This window comes from Streptopelia decaocto (genome assembly GCF_964273445.1).
Source record: "Streptopelia decaocto genome assembly, chromosome: 2".
Lineage (NCBI taxonomy): Eukaryota > Metazoa > Chordata > Aves > Columbiformes > Columbidae > Streptopelia > Streptopelia decaocto.
In genome coordinates, this window is record NC_138655.1 from 81,513,353 (window position 1) to 81,537,889 (window position 24,537).

A 24,537-nucleotide genomic window follows, 5' to 3' on the forward strand; every position below is an offset into this window, starting at 1 on the left:
GAAATGCATTGCTGGAGAAATTTGGAATCAGAGCTCTTGATCAAAAATCAGGAAGACTATTATTTGAGCTAAGGTAAAATTACGATGTGTTCCTCTGGGATGCATACTGGCTTTGTAAAATCACATCACCAGGTGGTATCAGTGCTGTGAAGTAAAGCAGAACTATTAAGGTCATATTGTTCCTTTCCTCTCACTCTGGCTTCTTAGGTATTCTCAATTAATTTAAAAGCTTTCACTGCCAAGGTGTTCTTTTCTGCACTGGAGCTGAATGGACAGTTCTTGATTTTCAGCTTCCACTTCCCTCACAAATGAGTCATTCACTGGAAGCAGTAGTCCATAAACTTCTTGGATCTACCCATGCTTTTAATTCTAAACTCCTGACTGACATTTTATAGCTTAATATAATTGGATATACCAACTGAAGATCACTTGTGGTTTTTCACAAGCTTCAGTAAATTGATAAATTACTGACTGTAAATAAAGATTACTGCCTCTCTCAGTTTTAAACTTTGTTTTCAGTTGCTTTTGACTTACTGGACATAGAAAATAATATTTCATGCTGCAAGTGTATTCAGGAGTCAGTCTAAGAAAATTTATGCATGTGAAATTAGTCCTAGCAATCTTTCATTTGAGAAGGTCTGACTTTCTTTTAGAGCAGGCTTTCTGACTTGTGCCAGAAAGTGCTTACATTTGCTTCATTTTCCTGCTAGTCCTGTGAAAACCCACACAGGTCAAAAAGTCAACCTGCATGTGCTCCAAAATGACAAAGGGCTTTTTGGCTCGGGTCTCTGGCTGCTCCCAGTAAACATGCTGCAACATCACAGAGGGCTAATGAGTGACAGTGTGTTTACCTTCCCCACCAAAGAATGGTTTGTGATCCCTTCAGCCTTAAATCCACAGATTTAAGATTGAAGTTAAAACAAATCTACAATTTTTTTTTTTTGTAGTCGCTACTTGGAGTAGCTCCAAGCTGATCACTCAAACCAAGGTACCACAGTCCCTGAATTAATACAATTGAGTCTCTTGTCAATTGATCTGTGTTATCTGTCTGTTTGTATGCACCTAATCCACTTCAAATAAAACATATTAATCTAAATTACTATGAAGGGAATTACCATAATAATTTGTTATACACATCTTGCTTACTTCATGGTAAAGATAAAGCAAAAAGGTATAGTCAGTTGCTGTGATTCTGCTGAAGAGTAAGAATTCATTAATCTGAAAAAAAAAAACCCAAAAACAACCCTTTTGAAAGACAGTTTATACACAGAAGAGGAAGATTTTTCTGCCTTGTGTTTGAAGAGAAGTTGCCTTTTTGTTCAGTCCCTTTAAACCACCCATTTGCTGAGGAGGAAACCAGCTCATTCAAACCTAGAGAACAAGAGAGTGGTACATGGGATAGTATGGGGAGGAACTTAAAAAGGCAATGGAGTGGAGGATGTGCTTGCCTGAGGTTATGAAGACAAAGTATAGGAACCAGAGAAGAAAGCAGAGGAAGAGTCAGAAAGTCAGGAAGAAATAGGAGGAGAATGCAGGAGCTTGTTGCCTTGTATCATTTCCAGCATTGCTGGAAGGTGGAAAGATGGGGAAGTTGCTGTGTATATGCCAGCTGAGTGCTCACTAAGCCAAACGAGACTGGAAATTTGGGAGGCTTATCAAGAAGGAGCAGACATGTCAGCCAAATATACCCTTTGCGATTCAGAGAAAATGTTGAGATAGAAAGCCAGGTTCTATGGTTCTAGAAAGAAGATCAAAGTAACTGCAACAAAAGAGAAAATACATCAGACCACTGAGATCAGAAAGACTTCTGCCATCATCAGAAGAATAGAAGGCAGCAGAGCAAGATGCCAATGAAGATAATGGGATGTGGTTCAGGAGATAAAAGGGAAGAAACTAGCTGTGGGAGAAAGAAAGAGGAACTGTGAAATAGGATACTGATATTAGACTGCCAGGGCATAGGAAATATAAGAAAATACTGTCATGCTCATTGTATAAATTGGAGTTGGTCAAGGGGGCAAATACCACTGCTCAGGAATGAACAGGCTATCGGTGCCATGGGCAGTGAACAATTGCATTCTGCATCTCATTTTGTATATTCTATTATTGTTATTATTTTATCTTCCTTTGCTGTCCTATGAAACTGTTCTTATCTCAACCTATGAGTTTTTCTTCGCTTTCTGGGTGTCTCCTCAAACCCACTTGGGGTAACGAGCAAGTGGCTGTGTGGTCCTATTTGCCGTCTGGGGTTAAATCATTACACTGGTACAGATCACTTTTTTCTTACTTCAGTATAAGTTTCATGGCTCTCAGCTTGGACAGGAAAATGAACAGTCCCCACATCTTTCCTGCTTTGAGTTTTTCTTGTGGTTCATAAGGCAAAACTCCAGAGTCAAGCAGAGAAGACCTGAAGGACAAGGTTGTGGCACAGAATACAAAACTTCTTGTAACTGGAGGCATACCTGGGGTTCACATCAGGGGCAAAAATCCTTTCATGCTTTATGCCAGAATATCATCTCCAAGGAAATCTGACAACTTCAAAGGTGCAAAGCTGTTGATCTTCACACACACTGTTAGATAAAGTTCACTATCCTAGAAAGTATTGCAAATTGCAGTAAGATTGAAAGTGTTGCAGTCTTGTCATCCATTTGCACTTTCTTGTTATTTAGACAGTTCTGTGTATAACATTTATGTTGTATGGCATGGTGTCAAGCTCATTTTGACTGGGGGCCACATCAGCCTCACAGTTGCCTTCAAGGGGCTGAATGGAATTTTAGAACTGCATAAATGTAACTACACCTACACATATGCAGTCCTAAAATTACATTCAGTCATTTGAAGGCAACCGCAAAGCTGATATGGCCCCCACCAAAACTGAGTTTGACATCCCTGTATACAGACACATATAAAAATAATTTTTAGGAAGTCTTAAAATTCCTTGTACCAGAAATACAAGGATCTTCACTAAAAACATTTACCTATTTACAAATTACATACACTAAAACACAGGCACTTGTTTTTCTGTTTTTTGTTTGATTTTTTTTTTTTTTTTATTCCCAGGTGGCTTGTAACCATTGTAAACTAGAGGAGTCTGAGAATTTGTTCTCTTCAGAAGTGCTTTGGGTTTTTTAATGGCCACAAAGTAAATAGGACTTCATCTCAACATTTACACTGAGCATTTATTGCATCACTATGGATAAAAAGGGAATAGACAAAGTAGGTCTTCTGAGACCCATAAGCTCCAGATATAACACAGTTTTAAAATCAGGTGCACTGGGGTAATATTCCAGAACAGTTTCAAAGACAGTCACCCTTGGAGGTGTTGAATACCTTCGGCCCCTTTTCTCCTTGTGTTTAATTTCCTGTTTCTTACTGAAGGTGCACTCTTTGCCATTTCATTTCAATATCTCTAACAAATATGATCCCACAAAAAAAAAAAACAAAACAACCAAAAACAGACAAAACTACATTTTAAATTTCCTAACTTGTCCAAAGACTTGATTCCAGTAACAGGAACTGTTCATCTATGACCTGGATGAAGAGACTGAATGTACCCTCAGCAAGTTTGCTCATGATACAAAACTGGGAGGAGTGGTTGATACATCAGGAGTCTTCACTGCCATTCAGTAAGACCTGGGCAGGCTGGAGGACTCGGCAGAGAAGAACCTGATGAAATTTAACAAGGGCAAGTGCAGGGACCTGCACCTGGGGAAGAGTAACCCCAGGCACCAGTACAGGTTAAAGGTTGACCTGTTGGAAAGCAGCACTGCAGAGAAAGACCTGCAAGTTCTGGTTGACATGAGTCAGCAATGTACCTTTGTGGTCAAGGAGGCCAATGATATCCCAGGGTGCATTAGGAAAAGTATGGCCAGTATGTCAAAGGAGGTTATCCTCCCCCTATACTCTGCCCTGGTGAGGTCATATCTGGAGTACTGCATCCAGTTCTGGGCTCCCCAGTTTAAGAAGGACAAGAAATTACCAGAGGGAGTCCATCGGTGGGCTACAAAGATGATTAGGGTTCTGGAGCATCTTATAAGGAAAGACTGAGAGACTTGGGTCTGTTCAGTCTGGAGAAGAGAAGGCTGAGAGGGGATCTTATCAATGTTTATAAATATCTGAAGGGTGGGTGTCAAGAGGATAAGGCCAGATTCTTTTCAGTGGTGCCCAATGACAGGATGGAGGGGCAACAGGCACAAACTGAAGCATGGGAGGTTCCATCTAAACATGAGGAGAAACTTCTTTCCTTTGAGGGTGCCAGAACACTGGAACAGGCTGCCCAGAGAGGGCAAGGAGTCTCCTTCTCTGGAGACATTCAAACCTTGCCTGAACACACTCCTGCGTGGTTTGTTCTATGTGAACCTGCTTTAGCAGGTGGATTGGGCTAGATTATCTCCAGAGGTCCCTTACAACCCCAGCCAATCTGTGATTCTCTGAGAAAAGAGAAAAATAATATCATCTCAACATTTTTAATGGCTTCCAGCAAAATGCTTCTTTTTCTACCAGTTGAATCCAGTCTTCATTCTTAGCTATTATTTCTCCCTACATCACGTGTCTAGCATAACAGAGCTAAAGTTTTCCACTGATAACATAGATTTAGTTGCTATGACTAGTGCTGCTTCCTTTCATGTTAGCTGCTCCAGCCTGCTTTTTTCTCCAGAGTTTTGCCTTCTGTTGCACAGATATTGTGCAGATTGGTCTTTTATCCCAGTCTCTATTGTTTGGCAGATTCTTGATTTTTATTGTTGTTGTAATGAGCATGTTAATGGCTAAACTGCTCTATGAAAACATGTCTCAGAAAATGAATGAATTTGTAAAGAAACTGTGCCACCCAGCAAATTGTATGGGCTGTTTCCTCAAAGAATATGCTTGCTTTTCCAGATCTGTTTAGAGGACATATTCACTCAGATGATGTTTGGACACTATCTTTAAAGTATGAAGTAATAGATGGAGCCATCCTTATATCTATGAAACAATCTAGATTTTAAACAGCTGAAAGACCATAATTAATTAAGATACTCTAAGAAGTTGTAATCACATGCCGCTTTTTAAAAATAATTTACGCTTTTCTAACTTCTGGTCATGTACTTTTTTCCCCCTTTATTTATTTATTTATTTATTTATTTTTGAAGGATATAAAACTTATGGAATATTGAATACTAATACATCAGTAATTAACAATTGCATGTATTTGCTTTTTCTGCTTGGACTAGTCAGCATTTGGATACAAGTAGGTTCTTCCAGAGCATAAGACCATGGTCATATTTCTGATAAATTTCTAAGAATGTTATCATTAAATTCAAAGAGCTGAAGATTAAGCTGAATACATAGTAACAAACATATCTTCAGGTGAATGAGAGCTAAGGAAGAGGATTGAAACACAAAAATAGAAATAAGTGATCTTACAATGCTGGAAGAGAGCTGCATGGAAAGGTTTCCAGCTGAACCTTTTCAACAGGTCAACTGGCTTACTGGGACACAACCCTCTCCTTAAAGCAAATTATCTCCCTCCAAAGTCTGCTGAACTATATGTATGACTTCTGGGTATGAATAGGTCCCTCTGAGAAATCGGTAATACTGGTACGCGGTTCATGTTTTTCCCTGGGCATGAACTAGCTGGTTCATAAAAAGTGACCCGGGGGACACTTCTGCAGTATGCCAGTGTAAGGGGTCAGCAGGTAGAGCAGTGAGGCTAAAATGCAAGAGTAATTTATTCCTGATCTTTTAGCTGTAGATGGGCATTTGGACATCCAAGCAATGATTTCAGAGTTAAAAACAGTAGACATGGACACTTTAAAATGGTTTAGGATTCAATACTACAGTGAGCGCAGTGTATGGAGAAGCCATCGTGAGACAAAGATTTTTCCTGTGTAGTTGCAAACATAGGATGAGTAACTAAAGCACTTGAGCCTCCTAGGAGGGTTTGTGAAATAAAAATCACTCACTAAGGAGCAGTTCTATGTTTAAATGGTTCTGCTGCCATATGAAAAACTGCTCTAAAATATGATTAAAGATTTGCTTCTGGCTGCAAGAGAGTACAGTTTTCAACAGACTTCAGTGGGGCTACTTTTACAGCCTTACACCTGTAAATTTTCCTACTATACACCTGTAAAATTTTCCACTTCAGTCCTTGTTAGTAAAGGTTTTGCTCCTTTGTCAGGGAAGGAGTAAGTCACAGATTCATGAACAAATTCACTTCTGTATTAGAAAACAATGAATATATATATATTTAAAATAGTGAAACAAACAAAATTAGTAATATTTTAAAGCAATATTTAACATTGAATTGACAAAGTAAGAGCTAAACAGTCACTGCTTCATCATAAATTTTTGTGTATGATTACAGCATATAATCTAGCATGTTTATTGTACATTTTGAGAATATAAATACTGAGTCAAAATAGGCATAGCTAATAAACATGGATTTAAAAGTTCAAAATAAATTTGTAGTCAAATATGCATGAATGTGTATGCACTTGGTAGACACTAGTGGAATTTTCCCATCCATCATAGTCCCTTTTGATAAACATTAATATTTAAAGATTAAGGACTACCATTATATCTGCAATGTTGCTCACGAAAGCCTGGGAATACAAATATTTCCTGAAATCAGGTAGGTCCAGCACAAATTGGTACTGGAAGTATGTGCTTACATCTTAGATCATGTCTGCACAGGAGCTTCTTTACTGGTACAGGAGTCTGGTTCACTTTATAGCTTCTAATGTGGCTGGAAATATATCAGCAAAATCAATATATTAACTTTGTATAATATCTCCTTTTTCGCTTTTATTTCAGGAAAATAAACTATACCAGTAAATGAGAGGTTTGGCTGGCAGCAGTTTACTTGTGCTGAAGTCTGCTGAACACAATCATGTTGGTCAGCAATCACAGCCCCACAGCCTTAGCCAAGACAGATGTAGAAATTATTTATTAAAGCATTTGTTCTTTGCCAGATGTAGAGAGTGAGCGGTTCTTGTGAAAGAGGCAGTGTTTGTTGTCACCCATTGAAATGTAACACAGATGTGGCATGTACAACTTCCTTTTTCACTTACGTACTTCAGAGCTTCTTATGTGGAAGCCCCAGACACCAACCAAAATAATGTTTTTATTTCCTTAGTCTGAGCACACCATCTCTGAAGCCACATCAGTGCATGGTAACTTGCAATATCTTTATGATAAGAAGCTGTCAGCATTTAATGTATTTTTCCAGATAACCCACCCAAACTAGCATCTGTTTTCAATATTTGTCAGAGCAACATTTGTATGTTACAGTGACACACGTGGAACATTTTATGTGTCCTAACTAAGCTCTTTGCCACTGAGTCTTACCATCAGCAGCCCTTTGGGTTGTTTGAGATTTAATGAAGGAGGAAAAGCTTTCTTACCTAACTGAGCTGCTGCCAGCATCAAGGTCTTGTGCTGTCACTGCACCTATAATGGTCCCCACAGGTGTATCCTCATAAACCTCCATTGTGTATGTAGGCTTGCTGAAAACTGGAGGTTCATCCATGTCCAACACATTTATCTTCACAGTGGCAGTATCTTTGAATGGACCCACAGAGTGAAATCGATGATCAAGATGGAGATTGGAGGCCTCGACTTTAAAGGTGTACGCTTTTTTTGTTTCAAAGTCTAATGGCTGTAGAAAGAACAAAAGCAAAACTTCAGATTTGACTAAAAATTAAACACTTCAGAATCATTTTAGTAGGATTCATCTGGCATAACTTAAGACGTCTTCAGTGTAAACTTCTGTTTCTGAGCTAATCATCTAAGATTGTTTTCCAGTTCATCTCATGATAAGGTGGTTTCTGAAATAGGCCAGATGAATCATACCCAGGAAATGTTTGGCCACACCAAGAATATTAGGATGACTGGCATAGATATAAACAGTTACAGTGTAGGTGTCTGAAGTTAAATGAATGAGATTCATGTCTTGCAAATGAGCTGTGTGCAGGTTAGCCAGAGATCTGCATTCACAACTCCCATGAACATTCACGACTACCATGAACAGGCAATCAGCAGTTTCTAGCTGACCCAGTTCCTTATACAGGAGACTCCAATATTTATTTATTTATTTATTTATTTATTTATTTATTTATTTATTTATTTATTCTTAGCAGGGAAAGCTTTCAGAGGACCACGACAGTAATAGAGATGAGCCCAAATGAAAACTCTGATATATATCAATAGGTCAAGCCAAATTTCAGCTATGGCTTGAAATGTGAATTAAAACTTGATCTGAACCAAGTTTTTCCTGTAAAATGTCTATCTTAGCAGTAAACTGCTATTCGCACTGTGTATTTGAACTTCATGTAGGTTGAAAAATGCAGACTTCAACTCTGCCTTATGATTCTAAATGTAATCCATAAGGTCTTAAAAGCAGCATAGCAGCCTTTGTGTACCTATCTGTTTTTTTTAATGGAAATGCATCCTGCAATCAAATTGCTTTGATGTAGGTTTCTGTCAACATATATCAATTTAGTGCCTTTCATTTTAGAAAACTAATAATCTCAAAAACATTTTTGCAGTCTTATTTAGTTGAAAAGACAGAGAGGCTTTATTTTCACTTAAAGGGCTTAGCTGCATTGGTTTTCATGTTGTTTTTAAATGTCACTGACAAAGTATTTTCTTGATACCTGGGTAACACTGGCATCTAGTGGTTTTTGCCTATGATTGTCGAGTTGGAAATTTTCTAACAGGAAAAGACATGCTATCACGAAAAGAGAGCAATATCACATGTGTATAAGTAAGAATATTTCAATGTCAGTACTCTTTTTTCTTTTTCCAGCCACCATTACCACAGTGTTTCCAGTCATTTGTCACAGCTAGGATACATTTAAATTCTGCCATTTTCTGTCCTTATCACAACAGGACATAATTGGCCAGATGACTGGCTGGTGTAAATTGAACTAGTTCCATTAAAATAAATTGAGTTACCTTGACTTACATTAGCTGTACAGCTAGCATAATGTTTTTAAATCCTTATGTAAGATTTTATAATTTTAATAGACTAGATGGTCAGTCTTTTTTGAGCTAGGGATTTTAAATTAGCTATCCGAGTCTATATGCCACAGAAATAATCAGGCTTGAATTCCATGTACTACTAATCCACTACCACATGCAAGCATCCTCCTACAAACAAAATTACCAGTAAAAACCAGTATGAGTTGCACTTTCATGACTGGACTGATAACCTAAGAAGCAGCTTAGGTTGAGACAAAATTAAGTGTGGAAGACCTTGTGCCTCAATGGTGAAACCCTAAGCTGTTACCTTCACTACAAATGGACATGCTGCTTCACTATCCAAACTGTTGTCCCACTGTCTTTTCAGTTTCTATACTACTCATGTTCACTGTTTTACATTGCCAAAAAAAAAAATTCCCTGAAACAAACAACCCCCTCCCCAAACTCTTTTCCAGCTAATTTTATAAATTGTTAACACGTTAAAAAAAAAAAAAAAAAAAATCTTGGAGTCTAAAGAACCTAAAGAACCAGTCTGGAGTGGAAAAAATCTAAGTATGAAGTGCTAAACTAGAGATAATTGATTAAGACAGATAAAGCAAGAAAACTAAGACCTTGATTCAGCAGCAATTTTAACTCACACCTTGTATATATCCTTCATACCCCCAAAATTGCATTAAAACTGCTCAGATTGGTTCCTGTGATGCATGAGTATATTTGCAGATAGATGTGCTCATGGAAAGAGCCATAACCCATGCAGTCCTTGCAGACTCTTTCACTGAGCTGCTCTTCAAGGCAGTAGCTCCAGATCGTGGTCCTTGGCCAGTGCCAACTTTCATGATGCATAGAGACCAGAGTCCTTGTTTGGGGATGGACAGGAAGGAATAAGATTACAAGCAATTCTGTGTATTGGTGTCCTAAGGCTGGCATATTTATTGCACAGCTACCCAGAAGCTGGTTAAAGTGGTTACAGGGCTCCTCTCCCCCCCAGCATTTTGGGGCAATGTTATGGTATATTTTTGAAAAGATGTTTTGAACCCAATAAAAGAAAGTGGTTTTCCCACTATAACCTCAGAGCAACCTTTCTATGGGTCTGATGATAAATATAGTTAGCGGTTAAACAAGATGTGGCCAATGCAAAGCACAGGTGATACTCAAAATGACAGGCTGAAGGTGCTGAGCCATCATCACAGAAAAAAAAATCTGTGACAGACTCCCACAAAAAGCAGAATTTAGCCTCTTAATATAAGTGAAGCTAAACTGCAGGTAAAACATCTATGGAAAGATGGGAAATGTTGCAAATGATAAACCTATGATTTAATTTCAAAAAAAGAAAGATTTTGTACAACATATATCATGCAGCAAAGGGGTTTGGTTTTAGTGTATTATGTTTGTGGGAAGTCCATGCTATAATCTCCTGACCAGTTCTAGTCTTGCCAGTTTTGAACAGTTGAGCCGTATAGACAGCTATTGATATCTCAAATTTTGGCATTTGTCTGATATGCCCAGAGTCTGCCTGAAAACAGAAGAACTGAATGTCTGCCTAGCTCTCAAGCAAAATCTTTTGTAATTTTAGTTTCAAAGTTGTTAAAATAGAATTTCTATTTCCTTTTTTAGAAGATACCACTAAAATCTGTGAAGGAAATGAGTGGTCCACAAATCAAAAACAAAACATGTTTTGCTGTTACATAATGAATGTCTGGCAATGCTCAATTCTTTTTTCAGTTAAAATCTGGAATGCTGGTAAGGGTACAAACATAGCTGAATGTTTGAATCTTACAGAAAAAAAAAACAAAAAACAAAAAACAAACACCTGTAAGATTATTGAAACCTCTTTCAATTGATCGTATTTTAATGGAATTACTTGATTTTGGTTTTGGTTTTGTTGTTGCTTTAATAACCAATAGAAATATTCATTCCTTCTATAAAAATAGTTTTATTCAGAAAGCTGAGTTTGAATAAGGTTTTTATTTTCCAGAAGTCACAAGTTTTTCCACAGTAAACAGCAGTTTTCTAATATTAAGACAATGTCTTAATATTTAACAATTAGAGAAATACTTCTAATTGATATTCCAAGTACCAGTGACAGAATAGATCTGTTTGGTCACCCTACAGGTTCTTATCCGCCTTTTCGTATTTTGCAGCTACAAGCTGCTCTATATAGTTGCATGGTAAAGCACTATCAGCATATACACAGCTTTGTGCAGCAAAGGCATTCTACAAATCCCAAAATCAAAAAATACATACTGACAAATCACTTTATTTTGCAACTCTGGAAGTACCATGACCAGACTTATTAAGTATGACTAAGAAAACATACAAGCAGTTCTGTGTTAGAAATTAATGTATTTTGAAATATTACTGTTTCACATATTCAAGGTAGAAGTTAAGAAATGTTACTATATAGATGCATCTGTATCTAGATTTATATATTAGATAGATGGATAGATAGATAGACAGATGGATAGATGATTGATAGACAGATAGATAAATAGATAGATAGAATTAAACAACTGAAAGAAAAAAAATGGGGTAAAAGGAGTAATGAATTCTAATGAGAGGCATGGCAAGGGAGGGAAAAGAACTATTCTATCAGTTTACTCTGCTTCATAAAGAGGCAGGACTGGAAATTCTAGAAATTTTGGCTTTTTATCCACACATTAAAAATATAACAGTATTGTTTATGATACAGACTTCCATGTTCCACACCTACATTGATGGAAAAGCTGTATTTTGAGATGAGATTGTAAGTCCCAGGACACATGGATAATTACAGACAGTAGCACATGGTTGAGAGGAAGCACATATTCATTTAGGTTTGTTTTCGTACTAGCATTTTGCAATAGTGTCGTGTGTACCTGTCTGAAAACATGGCAGAATCTTCCCCTTGAAGGTGGGTTGAACATTTATATATTTTGTGAAATATTGTCATCAGACTATTCACTGTACATGAACATGTTTCAGCAGCCACACTTCAGAAGGTTATTTTAAATAGCATAAGGAAATAATTGCTATGATAGAGCAGGTTGGTTTATTACAGCAAATTTTGGATTAACCAACAATATTCATTAATTACAAAGTTGAGAATGTGAAGTAAAAAATGAGATCTGCAGGCCAAATCTACAGCAAGTGCTGTAGACTTGACCAAATCTGAAGTGAGTGTTTCAAGATTGGATGGGAAATGGGGAAAATATGTTCTGCAACTGGAGCAAGAGAGAAGTTAACCAATGTCAGGGGTTCAGCTGTTTGCTTCTCTCAAGTGTCTTACCCATTTCTGCGGTATGTTTCATTGTTCCAGGAAAAAACAAACCAAACAGCTGCAGACACTGAAGACCTCCCCTTGCTCACTCTTTCTGTCATTCTTCTCACATGGCTGCCATGATCTTCAAGATTGCATCTGCACCTGAGTCACCATTTTCTGCCTGCACTGAAGGACGTAATATCACCTGATCTTTCTCCTCTGTCACATTTCCCTTTCACAGAAACCCACAGGTTCTGATGGTAGGCAGATAGTACCTGTGCACATACCTTCAGAGGGTATTCCCTGCCTCTGGAGGGAATGGATGGAGTGAGCAGTCTGTACAGTCTTGCTAGTACAGCAAGCAGCAGCAGTAACCCATTTCAGGCTGAAGGATGTCAGAAGTCTGCCTTATGCTCATTGTTGCCATGTACAGATGCTATCAGATGCAATGTCCTAGCACTACATACATGGGCTGTCCCATGAGCAAGACAACTCAGCTTAGTCAGCAGTCAAACTTCAACTGTCTGACTGCAATTAAAGGCTTTTAAAAAGTGACCCTTGAGGTTACGAGGAAGCATATACTCCAAATACCTATTTGCAGCTACTGAGTCCTCATGAAGTTCAATAAGGCCAAGTGCAAGGTCCTGCACCTGGGTTGTGGCAACTGCCAGTATCAACACAGGCTGGGGGATGAAGGGATTGAGAGCAGCCCTGGAGAGAAGGACTTGGGGGTACTGGTGGATGAAAGATTGACCATGAGATGGCAATGTGCACTTGCAGCCCAGAAGGCAAATCACATCTTGGGCTGCATCAAAAGGAGCATGGCCAGCAGGTCGGGGGAGGTGATTCTGCCCCTCTTCTCTGCTCTGATGAGACATCACCTAGAGTCCTACATCCCAACCCTGGAAACGTTCAAGGCCAGTCTGGACAGGGCTCTAAGAACCAGATCTAGTTGAAGATGTCCCTGCTCATTGCAGAGGGGTTGGACTAGGTGACTTTTGAGAGTTCCTTCCAACCCAAACTGTTCTATGATTCTATGATTTTATGGGTCTCTCCATTGTTCCCCCAGTTGCTGTTATTTTATCATCACTAAAGTTACTGTTTCTCATCACACTGTGCTATGATGTCCTCCCTGATGTGCTATGATTTCATGGATACAGCTTTGTCATCTGATCAGTTAGCAGTGGTACATGGCTTACAAAAAATAAGATGCAGATGTTCCCTGAGCTTCCACTGACCCACATGGGGAAGTTCACCCAGTACAGGGTGTTTCAAAAAGATAGACCAAATTTCTAAGCACTATTTTTCATGATGACAACATGTTACAATTACACAAAAACTTACAAGCTGTTTAATGAGTTATCATGTTTTCGTAACCTTTTTATAAATGCTCTATTTTCCATTCATGTAACATGAATGGTTCATTCATGGGCAGTATGTGGTTGCAGAAATATTGTGATTTCAAATTGGGTCTGGTTTTTAGAAACACCCTATATAGTGCAGCAGTGTATGATCATACCACATGAAGTGTACAAATAGTTTTTTCCTGGATTTTAATGATATCCTGCACAAACTAATAAAGTAGTGTCTGAGCCAGACTCAGTGCTTGAATCCTGCTCAATTTCTAGATTAGCTCATGCTGAGCCAATTAAGAGGCTTCTGCACACAATGGGCTTATCCTATAACCTCATCCTTAGTACAACAAATTTAGTGCCAACTGTTCAGTGAAGCACGAATCCTTCTGTTTTCTTTTGCTGTTGGGTGTGGTTGTTAAAGATTTAATACCAGTTTCAGTAAAATCAAGAGCTTGCCTGGGACTCACATGTTTTCCATCCATACCTGGAACTACTACTCTCTGCCCTACCTGAGGCCACTGCACAGTAGTTTGCTGAAGCATTCAGTTATGATGACAGATACTATATAAATATAAAACCCAATAAAAACTGTATTAGATAGCACCAGACAAGGTAAGAAATTGGTCATTCTGTTCCTAATATAGTAATATTTCTGACTCTTATACGGAACTGTATGCAACACTGTCCTAAAGCCAGACATTTTCCCCTCTTTTTACTGCTACTATTTTCCCCTTTTTTTGAGAGACAGAGAAAGATATTACAGTACTTACCACACAGTGGTGCTAAATGACACTTGGATTATTTCTTTAGCAGAATATAAGAAAAGCTATTTCATTTTTAATGTATGTAAATAGCACAAGGGAAGTAATAATCAGGCTTATATTGGATCCTAGCATGAAAATAAATTATCAGCCAAAACAGATTATTTAAGCTGTGCACCATGTCCAGCTGTAGCTGTTTGTGCCCATCTAGTGTCCGAGAAGAGGCAAATGGCCTTTTGCCTCTTCCAATGTACTTCACATGCTGTGAAGAACAGTTTGGCTTGTGCAATTTTTTATCATCAAATGTATTTTCCACGAAAAGGAAACATTGTGTAGGAAGGCTTCATTTTTCTCAGTTTTGATATAGAAATGAATCCATGTATTTTTGCAGAGCAATAGAACAAAAAACAAACAAAAAATGTAGTGACTGCAATAATTTTTTTCAGAAAAAATCAAAGCAGACTTTATAAAGGGTTATGAAATTGCTCAGCACTGTATTACTCCAGCACTTGCAGCATCAAAATATGCTATGACACAGGAAAAAATGCAAACCAGCACATCACATTTTCATTAGTAACTTTGACTTTTATTATTTATCTTTCATAACTGAAAGTGTTGGTCTTATTTGTTTCCTGATTTGATTTAAAGAAGGACTTATATGCATACCTAACTTAAATATTTATATAATCCTACAAGGTTAAATCAGTGATTTGAACACTATGCAAAGCAAGATTGGTTCTGTGCGGGGAAATGAATAGTGCTGTTTCAGACTTGTATGATACAGTTAGCATGTATTTTAACTGATGTCTAAAGAATTGTGAGTGTCCAGCACTACTGAAAATCCGAAAACTACAATCTGTGAAAACACATTGATATTATTACAAGTGTAGAGGTTATGAAGAAACATTGAGTTAATATCTTTAAGATTCCACATTGGTCTTATTTAACATGTGATCCAGCAAGGAAGGTAAGTGGTTGGATTTTGGATGCTTCCAGAATGTCTTAAAACACTGAGATCATTTAAGGTTTAGTGAATGGGGCCTTTTCACTGAGAAAGTTTTGTGAAGGGCAATGTGTGGGGACTGTATAAAGGCATTCTTTGCTGCAGGACCTGTGTGTTGGCTTTATCTCCTTTCCACACTCCTGTATAAAACCAAGCTGGAATTTCCTGACCTTCACAACCTGTCATCATCCCCATTCACTGTGATGAAGAAGATTAAACAGGGATTAGGATTACATTTTTTTCCTCTCCTGTTCAGTGACAGAGATCTATTGTTTAAATTAGGCAACATCATCTGATGTTGTGCAGTTTCATATATGCCGTATCTTGTTACTGAAAAGTCTAAATAAATGCAGCAAAATGCAAGGACCAATTCTAAACTATCTGGGTATAGACCTAGAAGTAGCCAGGCATTTTACTTGTGCTGGTCCTAAGATAACTGTATAAGGCAAATTGAGATGTAGATGCTCTTCACCAGTAACAAATATTATATGCATGCTGTTTGAATCTGCATAGACAATTTTAATGTTTTCTCTATATAGTCTGACATATATATACTTAACCATAAGTACAGAAAAATTCCATTGCTCCGTATAAAAATGAGCAGTACAGCTGAGGTTTAGGACTAATCCAGGGAGAACTGAATCTTATAAAATACCTACTCTTGATGTTCAAACATTTGTTTTTCAATGATTCCCACTCATTGCCATTTCTGACTGGCAATGCATACAGAGGGGCATGCAGCTGCTCAGCCTGGCACTTCCAGATGGAGCTATTTTTGAGTCATCTGTATAGAGGGGAAAAGGTGATCAGAACGATTTTTAAAAATGAGACAAAGTTTAGAAATTCACATAAGGAGGAAGCAGTACATTCAAACTTTCAGTCAAAAAAGAAGGGGGCGTGTGAAGAGTGCAAAGAGTTTGTGTCTCATTGACAAATTACTTCAAGGAGGTATAGTAGCCTCTATTTAACAACACTAAAATCAGCAGAAATTTGATTTAACATCATCTGGTCCTTTAATGTACCCATGGATAATTTATTATTTCCTGGGTAAATAATTTACTATTTCCCGGATCAAGAGCCTCAGGCCAGGAATTTCATTGTTAGAATGAGGCAAATATAGAACCATAGTCAGGGAAGGGGGAAATTTAAGTATCTAAATTCTACATTTTATTTCAACTAAAGTTTCTCTTTTCCTAAAGCTTCTCTTAATGTACATGTTCAGAACTCTTTCCTTCCCAGACCCTTATGAAGTGTTAAGATCACAGATGTATTTATTTTACAAAAATTACACCTACAAGCAAGAGCTATCTACAAACCATAACCTGGCCTTTCATAACAAACTGCTAGTTCAGGTCGTGTTCTACTAACCAAGTTGATAATTGGTGTACATGTACATGCCTGGGCTTAGAAGACAACCATTAGTTAAAATGTGACTGTGCCTGTTCTGGATCTTTCCTACTGAGTACTTTAATCACTACATTCCAAATAAGACTTATCTTTTCCATCTTTAAAATTCATAAATTCAGTAATCATTAACTTATCCTAGTATGCTAAAGCAATATCAACAGCCAGGATGCAGTAAACTTCCTTGCATGACTATCTGACAACCAGATTTTTGGGACACTATTAGGAGACTAGAAGTAGGACATGTCAATTTGAAACCATTTGGGAGCCCTCTACCCTACTCTGTTCATCACAGTAATGTACAAACTGTTTCATTATTAAAATAACAAACATAAAATCAAAATTTTCAACATAAAATGCTTACGAGTGAGAATGAAATATATTATCTCAAATATAAAATATAGCTCTCTCATTCCATATTCTAAATTTGAGCATTTTTCATATGGTTTTAAGTAAAAAACTTCCCATAAAAGAGAAATTATACTTTCTGCTCAGAGATGAGAATTACTTTTCTGCCATTAAGAAGTGATATTATTTGTGAAAAATCATACCCAATCACACATTAAATGAAACTTTTAGGACTAAGATCACAACCACAGATTGTAATGAAGATTTGAACTGCTGTGTATTATGCATGAGGTATAATTTCACAACATTTAATTCTCTTCCCTACTTTCTCAGTTAAGGTATAGGTGCATACACCCCATCAGTGCCACGTACCTTTTTCAGTTTGATGACTCCTTCCTGGGTATTCTCATCTGTTGTGATGTCAAACAAGTTTCCTCCATCTCCTGGAACTATGTTGTACTCAATTTCTGCATTTTGCCCAAAATCAGGATCCACAGCTCTGATTCTTCCAATAGCAGAACCAACATGAGAGGACTCAGGTACTTTTAAATGGAAGATACCTGTGACAAAGACAGTCATTCTTGGGATTTCTTGATAATTAACGTAGTAAGTTTGATTAAAACCCTGGAGCCTGTGCAAAGTAAACAGGCTTAAATCATCCAATTAAAATAATTAGATCAGAACAACAAAGGATTAGAAGAAAGATTCATGTTTTATTGAATGAGCATGCTAATTTCCCTTACTTCCTAAATTTGGTCCAGTGCAACTGTAAGGGCCTTAGCATCTCTGTCTCTTGAGTTATCTACCTATATTTCTATCTTTAATTTTACCCATATAGTTGACTCTTGAATTAAATTCTACTTGTCGACAGTACATGTTTATAAGCATTTGCCTCCTTCTATGCTTAACAGATTTTAGTATCTGAATTTTATTTTGTTTGAGAAAATATATCTATGTATTTAACAGCAATTGAAAAGGAAAAATCAACAGGAAAAGGATTTCCACCTATTTCTATAATATTCAGTATTAGAATTACATGTACACTCCTTGTGGGGGGAGAAGATACTGTTTATACATTAGTCAGTAGATGGTGATCTTACTAAGATTTCAATGCTAAACAAATTTTTAGTTCTGCACACTTTTATTTTCAGTTTATTTACTATTAGTGTCAATAAAAGTAAAAAAAAAAAAAGAAAAATTACACTTTTAAAATAATCATTACTACTGATGTATGAGGACAAAATGGTTTAATTCAGGGTAACAACCATTTTGAAAAGATGTTACACATAATAGTTATTTTAATAATTTAAAAAAAAAGATCCAAAGTACTTTGAGTCAGCCTTGAATTTAACAACAATAATAGCAGCAGGCTTTTGTTTTTAATGCTTTTAGATTGGCTTACTCATACAATCATAGAATCATAGAATAGTTTGGTTTGGAAGGGACGTTCAAAGGTTATCTAGTCCAACCCCCCAGCAATGAGCAGGAAGATCTTCAAATAGATCAGGTTGCTCAGAGCCCTGTCCAGCCTACCTTGAATGTTTCTGGAGGTGGGGCATCTACCAGCTCTCTGGGCAACCCGTCCCACTGTTTCACCACTGTCATGGTGCTATTACACCATTGCTGAAGTGCCTGCCCCTCCTGTTCAGCTACACCTCTCACTGGAGTTATTACTTTGCACAGCTGCCAATGAACACCATGACAAGTATTTCCAGTGAGCAGGGAGTGCTTGCATTTCTTCAGGCAGCAGCCTTTGCTGTCAAAACTGCCATCAGATTTTGAAGTTGATTTCAGCAGGCCCAGGATGTTTGATTTGCTTCATGTCATCCTTCAACAAAGCAAGCATTTCCTTGCCCCACCATTTTGTTTTCCTGGATCATCCTCCAACAGCTCTCAAAGCACAGAGCATTTGAAGCAGGGTAACATCAGCAATAGCCTTCTCTGTTCCTCTACATGTGAACATGCAGGAGGAAATTTACACTTCTTTTTCAATACTATAGCAGGACAGGCAACTATGACTAACAGGAAGTATACTAGGGGGTTTTCTCAGAGATTTCCACCCGTAGTAGTTCAGTCACACTTCACAAGATAAGGCTCTGAGAAGCTGAATATCTTATAACAGTGGTACAGATGACTTTTGCACCCAGCTGCTGAATTAAACAGCAGCTTTTTCAGTTTTACAATATCTACAAGTGAGGAAAAAAATTACATTAATACTGCTGGATTAGGAGCAAACCTACACTTTCATGAGGGCTATGGCACCTATATAACTGTTGATTTGATTGCCTCTGAAAAAATGTGGTTTGTTGGCTTCCTTCCTCCATCTATTAGTATGCAAAAGTATACCTGAATGCAAAACTTGCTTTGCTTGTTTGAGAAAATCTCTGTAAGTAGTCTGCTTGTGTCAGCATCCACATTTGGATATTATTATGTGTAGCTTTGTAGTACTCATTGATTGAGCTACTAATGGTTGTGCAGTTATCATTTCACTATTTTTTCCAAGGGAACATATTAAAGGAAGTTTTTTTTAGGTTTTTGGTTTATGATGTTTTTTGTTTTGTTTTGTTTTGTTTTAACAGCTGGAAAGGAGTACTGTGACACAAAATATGATCAAGACAAGAGTAGCCTCAGCTTTTTCTTAGTTGTACTTCAACTACTCAGAGTAAAGAATAATATTGTAACTTGGTATGCAGAAGACATTCACAAATCCTCCTATTATCTAAAGCCATTTACAAATATTTATATTACTGGGCCAATGTTATAAAAGTTATTCAGAAGAAGTGGAAGAAAATGGATCTGAAAAGGCTTTGCCTAGTCTTGAATCTTATATTATGTTTCCACGTTTCTAGCCCTGATGCTCAGGTCTTTTACAGACACTTACACTGGATGACACAAATGATAGCTAGTGTTTGCTCTTTACAGCCACGATTTTTGTGAACATAAAACATAAGAACATATGAAAATGGACTTTTCCTCCTTTGCCTAGTTGATCTATTTTTAGTGAATTGAAGAGCACTTAGATTCATTAAAACAAACATTGCTCTGTAAAATATTGTACCTGGTTGTGAAGTGTGTAGAACTTACATGAAGTCAAAGAAACAATGCATTACTCATTGTAGATTGTTTAGGCTTTTATCAGTTATCTTCAATGACTTGGCATTTCATCACTTCCAGAAATTCAACAGCAATAAAGATGGGGTCATTCAGATTAATTTGAAACTCTGAAGTAATCTTCAACTCTGCCAGACTCAGATCTCTGAAGATGTAGTATGTAATTACACTGCCATCGTCCTCCTGTAATAGCATTCTCACAGCATATGAAAGCTGTTAATGGTGCTACTGGGGCAACATACTTTCAGAATAAAATAGATGAAACCAAATAATGTATATTGTTGCCAGATCAGGGAAAAAAAATCAAGAGAGTATAATGTATAACATGAAAACCTTATTTTTTTTCCCCCAGAAAACAGTCTTTGTACAAAGGACATTCAAAATGATCAATACATGCTGCACATGAAATGTAAAGGAAAGACAGTTTTGTAGATTTTATTTTTCTGTTTCTAGAAAACGTTACTTCTTGCTGTGGACTTGCTGTGACAGTTTAGCATTATTCAGTTTTTATTGTCCATTTTGCCTATATACACTACCATCTTTATTTGCTGTAAAGGTGTATTGAGATAGATTGAGTAATAGCCTTTTACTCCCAAAGGTCCTGAAAGCCTTGCTCTCTGCATCTTCTAGGAATAATGGAACAAGCAGCTCAGACAAACTTATGCAGCAGATGGTTACACTGCTCAAACAGTTCTGTCAGATTTTGCAGATCGTCTCATGTGACTTCTCTGCCTACAAAAATCTTTTCTTCTGCTCACATAAATCTCTTTTAAATGTGTTTTCTAAGTTTGCTGCTGGCTTTTGTAAAGGATGAATGATATGGGATGTAACCAAGGGACCAAGCCTTACTTCCCTCAGACTGCACTATGAATCTGGACTATGCAACCAAGTACCCTTTTGCTGTCATGCATATTATATACAAGTTGGAATATTTTCACATAGAGGAAAGCTAGTAGCAATGTATGTTGCCTGATCAAGATTTTTTTGCTCTGTTGTTGTAGATAGAATTTTAAGTAAAGAAGATTAAATGCTATTTTTAAGAACAAAAGTCATGTACTGGTTGACATGCTTAACTTATGCAACACTTCGCATTTGAATTACACTTAAAATTTAACTCAGAATACAAAACCAGAGAAAGCCCAGTGATTATGTAGCTTAGCATAGGCATTCAGGCATTTCCTTATAAAGCCTGTGGAGTCGTTATGTGACCCAAAGTGTGAAATTTCCTTGGAGTTTTATGTTGAACAGCATCGATGAGGATGATAAAAATAAATGACTGATGATGCTGTTGAAGCTTTCAGGCTGAAATGACTGATAGGGGTTATTACTCAGCCCCAAAAGCATTCAGAAAACCAAAGGGAGGTGGGCTAAAAACACATACACTCTAATTTTCTAAAACAAAGATGATTCCAAAGTGCACAGCAGGAAGAAATCGGAGCTAAGTGACAGGTAATCAGTCATATTGACTGAAATTCAGCACACATTTACAGTTCTTTTGACATTATTAGATTAGTTTTCATTTTTAAGGCTTAAAAGCTGTTCTGAGGTTCAATTTTTACTTACAAAGGGTTTTTTTTGTGTGTTTTGTTTCTCCACACCTGCAGTTTATGGGTACACTCTCAGCTACCAAAAAGATTTTCAATACTGATGAGAATAAGAAACTAACCCATCATTACATCTCATCAGCAAATCAACCATTAAGAAATAACTCAGGTTAGTGTCTAAGGACTTAAGCTAAATGCATAATGGCCTTCAACTAAAGAGCTGTAAATGGTAATTGAGCTTTTTTCTAATCTCTGACCATACATGTACTGTGTGTATGCAAGATTATCCTGTCCTGTTTTTTCTTTGACTATAATTTTTTTTCAGTTCTCTTTGTCAGCTGCCAAAGTGTTGCATTGCAGTTAATCATGATAGCATGAATCTTATGGGCACCAACACTGAAATAAAACATTTCTTTGTCTTTAATCTAGATCTTCAATGTTTTCTTAGGAAACAAAACAGATTATGTATTTATAATATTCTTGTTTGTTTAAATTATAGTACCAAAGCATTTCAGCTTTTATCCTGGCCAGGTTATAATGGCACTGATTTCTGTCTGTTTAGGAAGAATCCAAAGACAACAGCTCATATTTACTTGCTGGTGTTTTAAGAGTAGTGTAATAGGGAAAAGAAGGGATACTGTAACTAGAGGCAGATACTCAGTATGTCAAACGTATTACATTGGCTACAGCTAATTAGCCTAATAATTAGTGGCATCTGATCTACATACTCCTAAAACTAGGAAGATGTGATGCAGCACAGCAGTGAGATATATTTGTGCCTCTCCTACCTGCAGCTCTATGCCTTGCAGGGGGTTGGGACCTTGTGTAGAATGGCCGGGCTTTGTCACCATGTGCTCAGTTCTGGCTTCTTCCATCCTAAACTCTACTGCTCTGAGTTAAGTTTTATGACCTCTGTAGATATAGCATCACCATTCTTAAAAACTCCTGGTTTTCATCTGTGGATCCCAAAATCCACACCAAGCAAGAGCTACATCTCCCCAGACTGCAGTCATCTTAGATGTCCAAGAGTCCCCAGTTCTTAAAGAAAAATTAGCAAAACCAAAGCCTGTTTTGACTTTGATCTTGCTCAACTTTAGAGCTTCCCCAGAGCTGTCAGCTGCTAAGGCAGGACACTGTCAGTCTCTCAGGAGAGCTATCAGATTGAGTTTTTGAGGCTGTCCTCTGTCTTCCTTCCCAAAAGAGAAAAAAAGCATCCCGTTTATCATATCTTGTATAATTTTTGTATCTTGAAAAAAATAAGTTTAATAATTTTCTGTTTCTTTTCTCTGACAAGCTGTTGTCAGAAAGCTTTCTAAAAATAATCCCCCCATTGCATGTCAGAGATAATTCCACAGGGCATAATATTTTCCTCATTGAAGCAAGGGTTCAGGAAATGGGAAATGCCACTTCATTTTCTCAGCTGAAGATATTCAGAACTACAGCTTCTGTCTCCAAAGAGTGCTGAGTGTAGCAAAGGCAAGAGGGAATGTTCTGTTTAACAGCATAATGTAGAAATTATTCCAGAAGCAGTTGTTTGGAGCCTCAGATACTCACATGTGTGTTTCCTATTACCCAGGCAAGACTTATATTCAATCTTCTTTGAAGAATCTTACATTTTCTTTTGTATGTTGGTGCAGTTGGCACTAGCAGGAGAATAAAATGTTCATTTCTAGAACTTCTTCAAGTTTACAGTTAAGGGTTTCTCCTAGACTATATGAATTCTACCAAGCTGAGGAGACAAAATAAATTTCCTGAGTAATTGCTTTAATCATGTTGTTTTTACTGCATAGGAAAGATCTCACCATTATCACTTGCCCTTTAACTGGTCTTGCTAAATGGAAGAAGAGTGGTGGCTAAATGGTCATGTGTGCAAAGTCTGACTTTGCAAATATGTACATGTGTTAGATGACATTTTTCCTGTATCTCTGAGGGCTTATGTGGAAAACTTATGTATCATGACCAATAAAGAACTCTTCTGCTAATATCCAGTCTACTCATCAAGAAATTATTATCAAAGAAAAAAAAGTCAGTAAAAAAAAGGTTCAAAATACAATGAGAAAAATATTTGGGAGGGGGGCTATATTTTAAAACTTGAATCAAATGATTTTACATAAGTTATATAGTGGTTATAAAGAATTATCAAGGTGTTGCATGCCTTACAGATAGAAAATAGTTTTCAGGAGAAAATATCTTTCCTTTTTCAGAATCTTAGGCAGCATGTAATTGGCATTTATCAGGTGGGTCTATTGTTAATATTCTGCTGATCACACTGTCACCATGGAATAAATCACTACACTTATTCCCTCTATAAAATTTAAACTGCATGATATATGTGAAATGTTAACATGATAAAAAGTATATTGCCGAGGATGGGACATAGAGTTTGTAATGCTCTGTTTAACATCTCTGCTTCTAAAATATCTTGTGGGAGCCTTTTCATATTTTCTTTATTACTCTGGCACAAAATATAATAACACAATTTTACTACAATTAATTCACTTTTAAGAATGTGGTCAAACCATTTACTTTAGGATCTAAGCCAAGTGCTCTAAATCATCTCTATTGGAAGAATCATTTTTCTCTCCATCGACTAAGGAAATTAGGTCCCTGTCTTTAGTCCTGAGTCACATCTAACTTGCATTCCAAAATCACTTAAACAAAACATGGTGAACATCTGTGTTACTCAGAAGACTCCCTGTGAAGCCTTGATTCTCACATGCTCATTGGGTACATTTTATGTAAATGTTTTTTCTCTGAAATACATATTACTTTTCTTCACCATGTTGGCACAGTCTGAAGCAGAAGATTATTATTT

At 37.1% G+C, this 24,537-nt stretch overlaps 1 protein-coding gene across 1 annotated transcript in view; it reads right to left on the reverse strand.

Annotated features, from left to right (window-relative positions):
• CDH12 (cadherin 12) overlaps nt 1–24,537 on the reverse strand; it is a 243,216-nt gene that overhangs the window by 39,458 nt on the left and 179,221 nt on the right. The window contains exons 6-7 of the mRNA XM_082045286.1: nt 17,440–17,627; nt 7,380–7,633 (exon numbers count right to left, since the gene is read on the reverse strand). Of these exons, the coding sequence (XP_081901412.1) occupies nt 7,380–7,633; nt 17,440–17,627 (442 nt within the window). The remainder of the gene's footprint in view (nt 1–7,379; nt 7,634–17,439; nt 17,628–24,537) is intronic.